The sequence below is a fragment of the Antedon bifida genome, chromosome 8, assembly GCF_963402885.1.
Source record: "Antedon bifida chromosome 8, ecAntBifi1.1, whole genome shotgun sequence".
Classification (NCBI taxonomy): domain Eukaryota; kingdom Metazoa; phylum Echinodermata; class Crinoidea; order Comatulida; family Antedonidae; genus Antedon; species Antedon bifida.
This window is the reverse complement of record NC_136233.1, coordinates 17,192,385-17,206,875: the sequence shown is the minus strand read 5'-3', so window position 1 is coordinate 17,206,875 and position 14,491 is coordinate 17,192,385. Positions and strand designations below refer to the sequence as shown.

At 33.2% G+C, this 14,491-nt stretch overlaps 2 protein-coding genes across 5 annotated transcripts; one reads left to right on the top strand and one right to left on the bottom strand.

Annotated features, from left to right (window-relative positions):
* Positions 1-52: 52 nt before the first annotated feature.
* Positions 53-10,096, top strand: LOC144851159 (uncharacterized). 3 transcript variants are annotated; one of them, XM_078708720.1, is made up of 9 exons: positions 53-165; positions 712-900; positions 2,716-2,794; positions 3,002-4,859; positions 4,973-5,212; positions 5,309-5,416; positions 5,766-5,870; positions 6,228-6,304; positions 8,116-8,347. In XM_078708720.1, the coding sequence occupies exons 1-9, from the start codon at positions 67-69 to the stop codon at positions 8,202-8,204; spliced, it is 2,844 nt and encodes a 947-aa protein (XP_078564846.1). In that variant the 5' UTR covers positions 53-66; the 3' UTR covers positions 8,205-8,347. The 3 variants fall into 3 exon arrangements, with proteins under 3 accessions (XP_078564846.1, XP_078564844.1, XP_078564845.1); XM_078708718.1 differs by lacking the exon at positions 6,228-6,304 and having other exon boundaries at positions 8,116-10,096; XM_078708719.1 differs by lacking the exons at positions 53-165; positions 712-900; positions 6,228-6,304 and adding an exon at positions 1,691-1,707 and having other exon boundaries at positions 8,116-10,096.
* Positions 10,000-14,360, bottom strand: LOC144851160 (alpha-2,8-sialyltransferase 8B-like). Of its 2 annotated transcripts, XM_078708721.1 has the most exons (6): positions 14,321-14,360; positions 13,343-13,521; positions 12,248-12,316; positions 11,862-11,975; positions 11,089-11,592; positions 10,000-10,578 (listed from the first exon to the last, which is right to left on the bottom strand). In XM_078708721.1, exons 2-6 carry the CDS (start codon positions 13,519-13,521, stop codon positions 10,326-10,328), a joined length of 1,119 nt encoding a protein of 372 aa, XP_078564847.1. In that variant the 5' UTR covers positions 14,321-14,360; the 3' UTR covers positions 10,000-10,325. The 2 variants fall into 2 exon arrangements, with proteins under 2 accessions (XP_078564847.1, XP_078564848.1); XM_078708722.1 differs by lacking the exons at positions 13,343-13,521; positions 14,321-14,360 and adding an exon at positions 12,541-12,609.
* Positions 14,361-14,491: the final 131 nt, after the last annotated feature.

Below are 14,491 nucleotides of genomic sequence, written 5' to 3'. Positions count from 1 at the left end.
CACAAAAAGGTCACAAACTTTGACATGTGCGTGTGACGATCTCTCTCAATACGGATGATCTGATGCATGACAAATTTAAATTTATTGACTGTAGAAAATCACCTAGAATACCTTTTCCGTTTTAATTTGTGTGATTTTCATATTTTTCAGCTTTTGTTTTACACCGTAAGTTTAACAGTATTAATTTTAAAAATGTGTAATTTGGTTAGATTAAATATTTAAATTTAAGTTAAAATCAGGCCCCACCTCTCTTCTCGACCTAACAACAACAGGAACTATGATGAGGATTTAGGGTGGTCCATTACAGTGTACTTTATGTGGTAAATAGCCTAGGCCTTGTCTACGCCTAAATTAAAGGAAATCGCTTAGGAAGCATTAAGTTGGCTAACATTGTGAAACAGGATTCATGTCCATGAAGAGAGTTCATTGACATTTAATAATAAATTAATAGTTTATTTTTTAGCAGTTTGTAACTTAACTATATATACAGTATCAACAAGACAAGCGGTACAGTACAGTATGTTTAATTAATGATCTTTTTTGTTTTTAACTTGTATATATTATAATATAACGTATTACGTATTATTGTATAACGTAAATAAAGGAAAGGCAAACAAAAAGAGAAGAAACATATTATTACCACCATAGCCTATTATGTGGGCGTACCACCAGTCACAATTAATCATCATTTTTATTTCTTTCAATTTACAGTGTTGTCTGCCAACAGATACAAACATGGCGCTGACATTCACAGTCAAGAGTGAGTCTTTAAAAGAACTTAAAGTAGAGCTTGAAAGGATCCAGAATTCGTTTGACGTCGTCATTGAAGTTCAGGAAGAGACAGAAGATGAACAGCTATCTTGGATTTCAATTAAAGGACAACGGCAAAAAGAGGCAAAGGTATGAATACAACAGTGTTTGTTACCCAAGCTACTATGTAATTTTACTTTTAACTAATTTACTTTTTTTCAATTATATGGTTAAATGTGAAGGGACGAATTTGGCCCACAGACAATACAAAACAGGGACAAATCAGCCCAGGGGCGATTCAGCCCAGGTAACCTGTGATGTTTTGCCTGAAACGTTGCATTACAATATCGTTCATAGGCCTTTTAGGCTGAAATGTCCCATTTTTAGGCCCAAATGATTGTCGGATAATTTTTGTTGTATTCATCGCTGTCACGAAAAAAAATAAAAAGTATCATATATCAAATACATAATTTTCATTTAATTATTGTTTTCAATTTAAATATTAGTATTAACCATGGAGTAAAGACTTTACTCCATGGTATTAACAGTTTATTCATACGTTATAAAACAGAATTAAATGCTAGGTTAGTTTATTTTTAAAATTGTGTTTATACATAATATATACCCATAGTCTATTGTGATCAGTACTGTAACTAAATATGGCCCCTTCTACATGAACAGTCTTGGTAACAAATAAAAATACAGTTTAGCTTGGATCTAACAATCTGTGGCATGGTTATTTTTAAAACATCAGAGCACAAAGGAAGTACTTCATATCACGCTTCATCGATTTATTATGATGTCATTAATTTCTGGATTTCCCACTGCTCTCGAAAGTACTGGTAGTTCTTGTTTGTAGTACAGCACACCTAATTCTATAAATATACATGCAATACTTAGCTTGTGTTGTTGTAAATTTACATTCTGAGTTTTGGGATAGTGTCCAACTTTTAAAAGGTAGTGTTTATCATTATTGTTACAGTACAATATATTTATACCATGTATAGTTAATTTATCTCATTTGGATCAAATTTACTGATCTGAATTCATCTTTTGATCAGATTTAATTACAATAACAGGAACAGATTCTAATAATGTAAAAATGACATTTTGACGTGTTTTTATTATCAGATGTTTCCTATTTTCTAAATTATAAATCCTTCACGGAATAAATAATTGTTTGATGTTAAAATAAATTTTCTTTTATTTTTTTTTTATTTATGTCTTAGTTTATAGTTATTCACTTGCCAGAAATTGGATTGAAAAAAAATATATTTACCTGATAAAAGTGTAGTTATAAGTAGGGTCTAGTCTTTTTAATTAAATTTATCATAAAAATGCAAATTTTTTTTCCTCACAAATTTGTTAAAATACCACTATGATATATTACTAATATATTAAATGAATGAGTATACTCTTGTCTGAAATGTATAGTGTAGAAAGATATTAAGTGATGTGCCCATATATAGACATGGTGATATCATATCACTACCATATTTGGGCATATCACTATCATATCATATTTGGGCACATCACACTTTTATGTCAAATCATGTTAAGTGTTCACACCATTTGTTGTTGTTAAATATATTTTGATAATTATAGATTGATTTTGTGGACACTGTGTATCATTATTAATGTGTAACTTGAACTTTGATCAGGCAGAGTAGACTTTAACACAGATAACCTGTAATCAGTAAATAGACCAATATGGAATGATAGAATGGAATTATAGCTCAGACATTTTTTAGATGAATTTATTAGTGTGTTTAACACAGTGGCATGATAAATTCTGAATGTCAAATCCAAATGTTCTTCGATAATTTATGTTAAAATGAAGCATTGTTAAAATGATTATAGAGTGTAGAAGAATAATAGTAAAAGTAAATAGTGCAATAAAAGACATCAATGTTCACTAAGTACATATGACTTTTGTATTTAACTTTTGTTTTTTTTTATATACAGAACTATATAACCACTTTCTGTAATCCTGAATGCACCCAACTGTTGGTCTGCCCTGCACACTTCACCGAATACCTAGAAGGTAAATTGTTAACAAACCTATCCCTCCAATTAAGCCTTATCTAACCAAAGATTTCCTCCAATTGGAGACCACTTTTAGAGAAAATAAATAATTTATCGATAATAAAATATTCATTCATAATTGTATTGTGTTAATATTAATAATGATTATATTAACAGCAGTTCTAAATATTGTGGAAATTAAGTAACATATTGATTTATATTTCAGATACCAGAAGACGGTTGGAAGTGAACTATAAAGTTGTATGTAGACTGTTTGATGATCTCACCATGGAAGTGTGTGGCACTACTCTTGATGTAACACTTGCTGCCACAGCCTTTGATGAAATCATTCACCAGGTGGACGATAAAGTGACAATGGAACACAACAAAACCCATGAAGATATCCTTGATAGTCACCTAAACAGTTTTGCTCAAGATGAAGAATGGCAGGGCTTAGACGTAGAGACTTCTATGAATTATACATCCCACGTCAAACGAGCTATTCTATCTGTTCTCTCAGAAGGACCACTAGATGAACACGAAAATAGTCCTCTTAAAAACAAAAAATGTACAGATGTTGGAGAAGTTTTCCATTCTCTTGATTCCAGTTCTGATGAAGAGGGTACAAGGGGTTTTAATGCTTCAGTAGTTTGTAGTACAGTAAAGAAAAATCAAAGGCCAAGTTCAATGGCCAGCAGTAGCGTAGCTAGACATCCACAACACCCCTTTTTAGATGGAAGCTATTTGGAAGATCAAGACTCTGTCATTTATTTGGGAATGAAGAATGCTCCAAATTCCCAGCTTGATGAAACTATCATCGGTGGAAATGTGATGATGTCACCTAAAACTAAGAAGATGCGGCTTGATACTATAGACACCATTGTTCTGGATTCAACAACAGACGAAGATCAAGACGACCAAGACGTCTTGGTTAAGGTACTTATGGATGTTGGATATGAACAGTGGGCTATCGAAGCAGCACAAGCAACATTGCCCGAGAATGAGAAAACAAATCATAAGAAGATTCTTGGAATACTACAATCTCAAAAGAACGAAAATAAACTGAAATCTCTCACCTTACCTTCAAATGTACACAAGATTCGAAAGGACATATCAAAGAATTTAATTCCTGCACAAGAGCAGCAAGACCTGAGTTCTTTAAGCATTGCAGAATTGCAAAAGAAACAACAGCTACTTTTTAGTATAGTTAGTAATAGACCATCAAAGAGCCTAATGACGCCATTGAAATTAAAATCAGAAACATTTGGTTCACCATCACTTCCTCAGAGCACACCATTAATAAAGTTTGATGCACATGTCTCAAATACTGAAAGCGAGTTTGATGATCTTGATCGCACAGTTGTTGATGCAGGTATGAAGAAGACAGATGTAGATCCATTGAAAGACTTAAGATGCCGTACTAAAGATGTGGAATACATTGGAGAACTTAAGATGGAAGGCAAGCCTTTTAAGGAAGATGTTAAACCAGCTGATGATTGGATATATGTATCGTCTAGCAGCTCAGAGTCATCGGGTGAAAGAGATCAGAAGATAAAGGTAAAGTCAGAGAAGTCATTTGTAAATGCTATAGAGAATGAATTGGTAGCACGGCAGAAGACCACCCTTTTAACTCAGAAGGCTCAACTTGAGGAAGAGATGAAGAAACAGCAAGATGACATCATGAAAGAGTTAGAAAAACGTTACGAAGAGCAAAATCGACAACTACGTCTTGAAAATGAACGGTTGCAGAGGCAACAAGAGGAATCTATAAAAGAATTGCGGCAGATGATGGAAAATCAAAACAAGAAACAATTAATGAAGGATGAACAACTTAAAAAGGAACTGAGTAAGAAAGAAAAGGATAAAGAGATAAAACAATTGGAGGAGCAAACCAAAAGAATGCAGAAAGCCTTGAAAGAACAGGAGGCAACAATGAAACAACTGCAGAGGCAACAACAGATACTAGCAAATGTCAAGACACAAGATCTCCCAATCGAGTCACCAATTAGAATTGAACCAAAACCTTCTGGTGTGTCCAGTGGGCTTCGACCAATTGTCATTGATGGAAGCAATGTTGCAATGGCGTAAGTATATTAGCCAACTTGTCATGCCACTTTTGTCATAATTTAATTGTAGGTTTATTTGTAGTTTTTAAAATATTTTTCACTTTATGTGATTTCACTGATTTTTATTACAGGCATGGCAAAAATAAAGTATTTTCATGTCGAGGTATAGCACTCTGTGTCAAGTATTTCCAAGACCGTGGTCACAAGGAAATAACCGTGTTCTTGCCTCATTGGCGGAAAACTCAAGAAGCATCTCGGGATAAGCCAATCACTGACAGACGTATTCTTGATGATTTGGAAAGAAAGGAGATTTTACATTTTACTCCCTCTCGAAAGGTTAAAGGTCGATTCATCACATCTTATGACGACAGGTATTCTACACTTATCTGTAATTAAATAATATTTATTATTATAGTGGGACGCTATGGAAGATATTTTTATGATATTCTGTACTATAATATATTCAGATTTATTGTCCGCTTGGCGTCTATGAATGATGGAGTTATCGTATCCAATGACAACTACAGAGACTTAATGGGTGAATCAGAAAAATGGAAAAGGGTTATTGAAGAACGGTAAGTATAGAGTTATACACATTATATTAATGGTAAGTGGTTACACTGTCCTGAGAGGCATGTGTTCGAGCTTGTCTGTGTTATTTTGATTGTATCCTCGTGCAAGATGCTTTACTCTTTGCTAGCAGAATTGTGTTGTATGGGTTCTATCTAAACCGATTTCCTCAGTTCTTAGTTAAACATGACCATATATTTAAATTTATATAATAAACTATCTAAAAAAGCCTAATAATGGTTATATATTAATCCTTTCCATTTTACTTCCCTCCTAGAATAACCATCTTACACAATGTTTACAGTAAAATAATAACAGTAAGTACTGTATTCATAATGCAATGTATTATTTCAGGTTGTTGATGTACAACATTGTTGGTGACCATTTCTTGGTCCCTGATGATCCTTTAGGTAGGAATGGCCCAAGCCTTCAAGACTTCTTACGAAAACAACCTTTAAAGTAAGTGAAGGAATTTATCTTGCATGAGTATGGTATATATTTATATTTTGCTATTTGTATTATTTTACATGTATACGGCTATATTGGTTGTGGATTAAATTTAATTTAAAGGAACTACTGTATATTTCTAATGCCTCCTAGATTATTACGTCATTGCATTTACATTTTGTAGAGACACATTTTGTTAGTAAAGGGAGTATCATTGAATTCACAAGATAGAGATCAAGTAGTCCTGTCATCTCTGGTATCAATACATAACAAACCTTACTATTCTTGGTGTAGAACTTATTCACATAGCTGTCATACTCTTTATCATTCCGAATCCTATGATGTAAAATGAAATCCCTTTTTATCCAGAGTAAATTCGCACTACGGTCTTACTATTCCAACTCAAATCAGTAGTAACGGGCCAAGGCCTAGCCAAACTCGTACAGGTAATGTAAAAAGACCAATGGCAGAAGCTGTAAAATTACATTAATACAATTAGAGGATCTATCCAACATTAAGGAACCTAGAAGTTGAATGGGCATGTCCGTATCTGTATGACTTTTTGAGAGACTCCCTTTTCAGAACTGTGTGGCCTCAAATTTAAAAACCTATCCTTTCTGAAATATTGAAGTAACCAAGAATCACATACCTACCAGACAATATTATCCCATTTTATTTTTTTTCCCAATATTTATAGCAGTTTTTTACAATTCAATTTTATTAAATCTATAAGTTTTGGTAATTTGTTTTTCCCTGTATAAAGTTATAATTGGGAAAGATTGGATTTTAGACGAAAATCAAGGATAATTCCCCAAAGTAAGCCACTTCCTACCATGCACTCACTCTCTCGCTTTCCTCGTCATGTTGGTTAGATCTCTGATTGTTCTCATTTTAACCACTCACTTCCATATTTTAGTTAAATGTGTTGAGGCTTCATTGTGTCCGTTTAGTTTTATATACTACTAGACAAATAAAATTATACTAACACCAATTAATTATAATTGAGTATACTCAGAAATCTAACCAATAGTGTGATGTTTTTCACAATTTTAAAAGAATTAACAGGGCACACTGTTCGAATTGGATTGGATGTTCTTTTAAATAAAATTTGAAATTCAGTACAGTAGTCTTTCTAGACTATCCAGAAAACTGTCTTGAATGTGCTAGACAAAGTGGAGTTTTAGAGAGTTGATAGTCTAGGTTTTTGATGGTGATTCAACAAATTTTCTGTATAATAAAATATTTTTCATATGTCATACTTTACCTATACTTGAGCTACATGTTACGAACATAGATCAAAGCACCCTCATGGCGTTCATACAGGAATAACAAGAATGTAAAAAAACAATAACTGGAGACTTCTTCTAGAGATTTGAATGTGTTGCAGTTCTGCAGTTTATTAATCTTCTAATTTTGTTAATTTCATGTTCAGTTATTTTCATATTTTAATTCATAGTTTAAGTTAATTTTTGTTTTTATCATTTTTCATTTTCATTCCACTTTCATCTTACAAGGTGATGTGTTACAGTGCTCTGTTGAGCATGAACTATAGTTTTCTATATGTATCTATGTTCAAGCTAATTTCATGATATTTTTTCATACTTTCATTTATTATTGTTCTTTTCATCCATTTTTTATTTAGTTTCCATTTCACTTTAAGAAGATATGTTTTATTCGTGTTCAATAATATTCATCTCTCATATTCGTCATATTTTTATTTCATTGTTTGATTTTAGGTTTTTTCTTGAGTTTTTTTACACATTCTTATAGATTCAACTACAGTATATTATCAATAAATAAATAAATAACCAATTTGTTTGCACTTGTCCTAATATTCAATACAAATATTTTGTATTAAAATTGTGTAAAGCTGTTGTTTACACTATCAACCTTTATGTGACAACAAAATTTGATGTGCACATATGGACACGATAGATGTCATATCACTACCATATTTTGACACAACACACTTTTTTTGTCAAACTAGTTTGATAGTGTAGACTTAATATGTATTTCTGTCGTTTGCTGTCATTTGAAGAATTGCATTGCTGCATATACATTTGTTTCATCTCATAAAACGGAAGATGGTTCTTTATACAATTATGTAACAAAATGGTTCCATGTTCTCTTTCAGTGTGAATGTACCATTAGACTGAATTCATGATTCAAATCAATCACAACAAATCTTTTGAGTGAACTTTGGTTTGAAAATCTATTTTTCCTGGTATGATTAAACTTATTTTTTAATTTGTTGCAGTTCAAATGAGCCAACTGTATTACCGCCGTCAGAACCAAGGCATGTATTACCCCAACATGCAATACAACCAGCAGTACCGAAATTACTAGCTGAACCAGTCAGATGGAACATGTACACACGCGAGCAGCACTTTCCCGAACTTAGGCCGACTCCGCAACTACCCGAACAATTTTCACCAATTGGTATTGACGAATGGCGCATGAACGCAGGACAAAGTATTAGGCAATCAGTGCAAGGACCTTCACATGTACATACAGAACCATGGAACTTTAGACCTCCAGACACTTATCATAGGCAGCTTCCTCAACAAAAAGATTATAAAAAAGATACCGGTCGAAGGAAACAAGATAAGAACCTTACTGGAACTGATGATATGGAAGAATTAACTCGTGTTTTTGAAAAGTTAGTTAGAGTTTTCCCAAATCAGGAAGAAAAGATTATGACTGTTTTACACGATTTTCCTGACATAAAAGATATAAAAAAATATGAAAGTATGATACGAAATCCAAGTCTTATTGGCGTACCAGAGAAAAAACCGCAAGATGTTAGAACTTTACCAATGTATAGTAAATTAAAATCTGTTTTTCCTGATTCAGAGACGAAAATTATTGCACTTTTAACAAAATATCCTCAAGTTGATGATATGAACGCTCTATGTGGAATGCTTCTTGAATAATGTTCTTTTGTTATGTTTTTTTGACCAGTAGCACTTCAAAATTATTTTCCATAAAGTTACAGTATTTTATAACCTGACACATGGTGATCTATTATTTCAACTTTACCGTTGCAAGAACTCTAGAATTTGGTATTGAAAGTAGTACAAAGTTATCGACAACTTTGAAATATATTAATACAAGCAGTGGTTGAATTTATCCTAATGGTAACGCTTAACAGTAGGGTGGTTTCGAATTCCGATGACCTAAAACCTGTGTTTTGTCATGTTATTTTATTGTATGCATGCATTCAAGTTTGGGGTTGGAAATTTTCGGTAAGTCATCACACCACTTTCGTTGATTCTAGGTCCAGGTAATGACTTTTGATTCTGTCAATGACATGCATTTCTACCTTTTTCGGTGTACAAACAATTTTAATGGACAACGACTTGGGTTAAAAAAATGGTCGCTACCTATTTAATAAAATTACCATGCATCGTAAATACACTTCTAATTTTGTATCCTTTTATTTCCGTGTACCTAAAATAATTGAGATGTTTTATATGCAAAATCAACATGGGCATAAATAACTACAGCATTTTGTGTTTAAGAAAATACTTTGTATATACAGTACATACCTGTCATATGTTTTCAGTACATTCTATTCATATCCCATATCTTTCAATTTTCTTTCAATAATGTTTCTATTTAAGTTACTGTTATTCATTCTTGCATATTTTAATTAGTCACAACATTATTTTATTTTCTATGTATAGGTATATCAATTTATGTTAATATAACATTATAATTAAGCTAATGTAAAATATCATTACTCTTATATAGGCCTAATAAATACTATGGCATTTTAAATAACTTGTGGTTTCAGTATGTAATTAAGGAGTTCGACAGTTTTTTATATAGAAACCTTAAATGACCTACTGGAGTTATCTTAAGCTCTGTCTACACTTATCAAACTGCCCAAATATGATGTCATCGTGTTCATATATGGGCACACTTTTTTTGTCAAACTAGTTTGATTGTGTAGACAGCTTAAGAGGGAAGTGGTTAAAATGTAAATCTTTTTAAAATATGGTATTCCATGAAAAAACAGAATTCGAGGATAATTTCTATGAAAGCCCGAATTACTGTTTTCATTTGGAGGTCACTTTAAGCTTATAGTTATCAATGTGATGTTATTTATGACTGTATTAATTAAAACATGTTTTATGTAAAATATAGAAATTATGAAGCATTGTTTGAGATATCTGCTGCAATTGCTACAGATAACGATTTTACAAAATATTAAAGACTTTGTATGTTCAGAATGAGTGTGTTTCCTTGTTATTAAAGCTTGGTTGTCAATTTAGTTGACCAATGACCTGCAACAATTCGAATAACTCATCACGTGTGGCTGGTCATGTCCTTTCATTACGTCTCTAGTGGAAACCAAGCATTACGTTGCGTACTTGTGTTGCGTCTCTACTAGTTGGAACCAAGACTTCAAAATTGGTTGCGCCATCACAGTCGGATCTTGTTCACTTGCATTAATAGCTATCTCTATTGACATGGCATTGAGACCAGTCGTAAAACCTTTGTGGAATTTAATTCTTTTATCTGTCTAAGTTCATACTGCATCGTGTTTTTTATATTCACCTCTTGGAGGGGTGATTTTGAAAAATATGAATTTCTAAAGTATGCGTCTTTTGAACTGACATTGAAGCCGTAAAGCGATATCTTGTTGCACATTGGTATTGCAACAGTGGAGAGCAGCAGTCCGTTTGATGATATGTCTACGTTGAATCCCCAGAAACTTAAAAGAAAGAGAAATAAAAACATTAATAAAGCTTTTGCTTTTGTGTATATGATAATAATTCAACTGTTATCGCCAGAAATTGATAGCGACCTTCATTTTCCCTACGTGACTATTGAGTCAAAGAGTCATTCTGCGTACGCTCAGAAAAGCAGAATGATTTTTGGACTCAATAGATAGAAAACGAAAGGACATTCCGTGCGTACAAAATCATTTTTAAACTCAATTATCTGTTTCTTCGTTTCTGTTGAGTGATTCTGTTGTTCTTGTAGTAGTGCTAGTCCAAAAGCTTTGTCTACACTATCAAACTTTGATGTGACAAAAAAACGTGATGTGCGATGACGCACGCACGATGACGTCATATCACTGTCATATTTGGGCACATCACACTTTTTAGTTTGATAGTGTAGACAGAGCTGAAGTTCCAAACTTTCCTACTTTGTTTACAATTCTTCCTTTTGTAATTTGGATAGCATGGAAGGGGAGAGATAATTGAAATAATTAGGCTACCTTGAAATGGTTGTCCGGTAATATTTCAAATTCGGATAGGAAAATGTCAAGTCTTCAGCATTATGTTTAGAGAATTTTGAAATTTGATCAAACGATTTTGGATTAATTCCGCCATGTTTGATTATCCACACATTAGCCTTTCCCAAACTTAACAACTGTTGTTTAACACTTGCGTAACAAGGACTATATTTGTTTAGAGCACATCTGGCAATGTCCAGAAACCTCACTTGATGCACAGCCATGAAATCAGTTCGATTACCAACATGTCGTCTGTAATTATGTGTTGGCGCCATATTTGAACGCATAACGAAATCATGTGCGTCGATCTCTGCTCCGCATTTGCTGCCTAACAAAATGTCACTGTTTCCAACTATTGCGCATGTGCTATATTCCTTATCTAAAGATTTATTTCTGCTAACATTGTCTTTTGAAACTGTATCTTCCTCTTGTTGATGTATTGAGATCGTTTCGTTGAAGGTTAATTGACTTTGCTTTAATCTATTCCTGTAAATTATTGATAGAAAATAGAAAGAAAGAACTATTAGCGCAAACAAAATGTTGTAATGGATTGTTGTTTGTAAAACAATTTAGACTAATAAAAGAAAAAGCTCTTTGCAGCTATCCTCTGCGAATGAAGACTTCAACGTATTAGTGTACTCGTAACCTTTCTGTGGGACGGAATAAGTTTATTAATTTGTGTTTTGTCGAGGTATGAAATATGATGATCTATGATAAGAGCAGTATTGAATAGAAGAACAATTAATTTGACATACCTGAGTAACTTAACTTGAAGAGGGTCAATATGTCTCGATAATCTTCTTTCCATTATGTCCTGCATTGGTAATATATGCCGCTGTTTTATCTTCCCCTTAGGCCTATTCTTCGCACTTTACACATAAATAATAAATATATTTGCGACACTGTCATATAGTGAACTTATCAACACTTTAATAAAAGTCACCACCATTTTAAAAGTGCAACTAATCTTGTTTCAGAATATGGTTTAATCGATCTTTTACACTTCTATCTTCTCGCTAGCAAAAATACTTGACTCCAACAAATATATATAATTTTCAACAACAAAAATCTAAAACTGAACTCGCAAATGGCCCTAGGCATAAATAATAAAACAAGAGAAGATTAAAAATAATTGTTTCACCTTTTAAATTGCCTTGCAGAGTCTCCATTCATTTTTTTCTTTTCTGTTTTATTGTCAGCATCTTTTATTCTGATTTTCAAAATATAGGCTAAATTAGTATTTACAAGCAAACTACATATAGGCCTCCTATATCATACAAACACACATACAGTTTTTAATTTTAAAATAACCCTATTATTATGTACTACCTATATATTTGAAAACGGAAGCACCATTTTGCAGTACCAGTTTTTGGTTAATTTATTTGTTGGCCCATTCTTATATACCCACTTGTCAGACGAATCGTGGAATACGCCAGTGGCCTATAAGTAATTAACCTGGAGAAATTTCAAATAGATGGTATTATTCTGCTTCTGTTGCTGTTCAGCCTCCGTAAATGATGGTATTGAAATGCATGAACTAATAAGTGCTATTCATTGTACTTATGAAAATATACAATTCTTTTGGTATTGAATTCAAATCGGTGATGTGTATACTATAATAGAAAAACCCGTGATTCCGGTCAAGGTCCAAGGGCAGACTGAACGTACGCGCCCTTTAAGTTTTGGGATCCTATTAAACAACCTTTAACTAGCAAAGCCTTTCGAATAAGAAAACCTTTTAATCAACGGAAATACAATGCAAAAACTGTAGACAGAACATAGGTTAAGCACTTTATTACAATTTCTATTTCAAAATCATGAATCCGCAATTTCCTCTGGGCACTGAAACCCGGCGATATCGGAAGAAGTGCTCACGGAATTCCTTATATTTGTTATTATAAGATACTCTGCAGTCGATCCTACCATGGAGGAGTTCGTTTTCTTTCTCCCATAGTCCCACTATATAAACTACACAAAACCACTCAAACTCTACATAATGAGTCTCATCGTATATTAGTAGACCTATTCTAGAGGAGAATGTTTAAAGAGTTGGGTTCAGATTGATTATTTAGGGGTTATATTGATAGTAGGCCTACTAACGTACATTAGCCTATAGCGTCTAGGTTAGACGCGTTATGGTGGTACCATAATTTGGTTGTGTAGTCTTTGTGTAGCCTCATCATCGTTGTTACGTGACCTGACAAATTCATATTTTGAAAAAAACTAAACATACCCTTCCTTCTGATTCAGCATCTGCAACTGTTGGATTTTCATAAAAGTTGCCAATAAATGCTTATTGGTTGAGTATTCGCATTCTGTATCCATCATCATTATAACCATACCGATTATACCAACGTATATAATTGCAAATAGACCGAGCACTAAATAATTTGACTTTATTGGGTGAAACATCTACAAAAATAAATGAGACACCGTTAACGAATGTATGAGAAATGACGTATATGTAATATTCCATGTAATTTATGGAGCAGAGTGTGATATTGATTTGGTTGTTATGCCTACTTATGGGGGAATCCTACCTTTGATGTATCAGTTTGACGTAATATTCCCTACTCCTTTGGAACATCCCTCTCAGGGTACACCTCTAATCAGGGGACACCACTATAATGAGACTCGGAATGTCCTATTGACATTTTCGTGTGAAACGAACTAATGGGGAAAATAATGTTGAAACATTAAGGCCAACTTTTAAGGAGACGCGTATTAAATCACCTTGATAATTATGATTGGCCTTCCGAAGTTGTTTTGTATTTGTTTATTAATCGTGTATTTTAGTTGTTGTGTTTTTGAAAGGTGAAGTGCTGCCTGTAAAATACAATAACTTCAGTAGGCCTACTGTAAATGTATTCGATTATTTACTCTCTGGCTCAACTCAATTAGACAGGTAGCAATAGACAAACAACGACAACCAAACAATGTTAGTTTTATACCGTCACGTATAGTAGTTGTATACGAACCCCTACTGGGTAGCTACCGTGCAGCGTATTATAAGGTGTTGTTCAAAATGAAATCATGGTTTATCCCCTGCCTCGATAAATTACAATCCAAAAACATATTTAAATGTATTCACGATATACGTGATATGTGAACTTTTTGTATTTTGGATGGTGTGCATGTGTGTGCCATTAATTTGAGGGGTGAATGCATATATTGCTTTTAAAAATATCTTCAATGTTGGATATAAACCTACCTTAATTATTCGATGTCACTCGGTGTTTGAGATCAAGGGACTGAAAAGAAAAGCAAAGATACGGGGTAGTGAGGGTACACTATAAATGTTTTAGGTGTACTATTACGTAAGGGCCAATACAACCTAAACCAGGATTTCTTCTACGTACCAAAGCCAATTCGCAAAGCTTGA

Coding starts and splice junctions, on each gene's coding strand:
- LOC144851160 (XM_078708721.1), bottom strand. CDS start 13,521: ATGTTTCACCCAATAAAGTCAAATTATTTAGTGCTCGGTCTATTTGCA. Junction 12,317..13,342: donor ATGCTGAATCAGAAGGAAGG/GTATGTTTAGTT, acceptor TTTGAAAATCAG/AATAAAAGATGCTGACAATA. Junction 11,976..12,247: donor TCTGCAAGGCAATTTAAAAG/GTGAAACAATTA, acceptor TTATGTGTAAAG/TGCGAAGAATAGGCCTAAGG.
- LOC144851159 (XM_078708718.1), top strand. CDS start 67: ATGACAAATTTAAATTTATTGACTGTAGAAAATCACCTAGAATACCTT. Junction 2,795..3,001: donor CTTCACCGAATACCTAGAAG/GTAAATTGTTAA, acceptor TTTATATTTCAG/ATACCAGAAGACGGTTGGAA. Junction 5,213..5,308: donor ATCACATCTTATGACGACAG/GTATTCTACACT, acceptor TAATATATTCAG/ATTTATTGTCCGCTTGGCGT.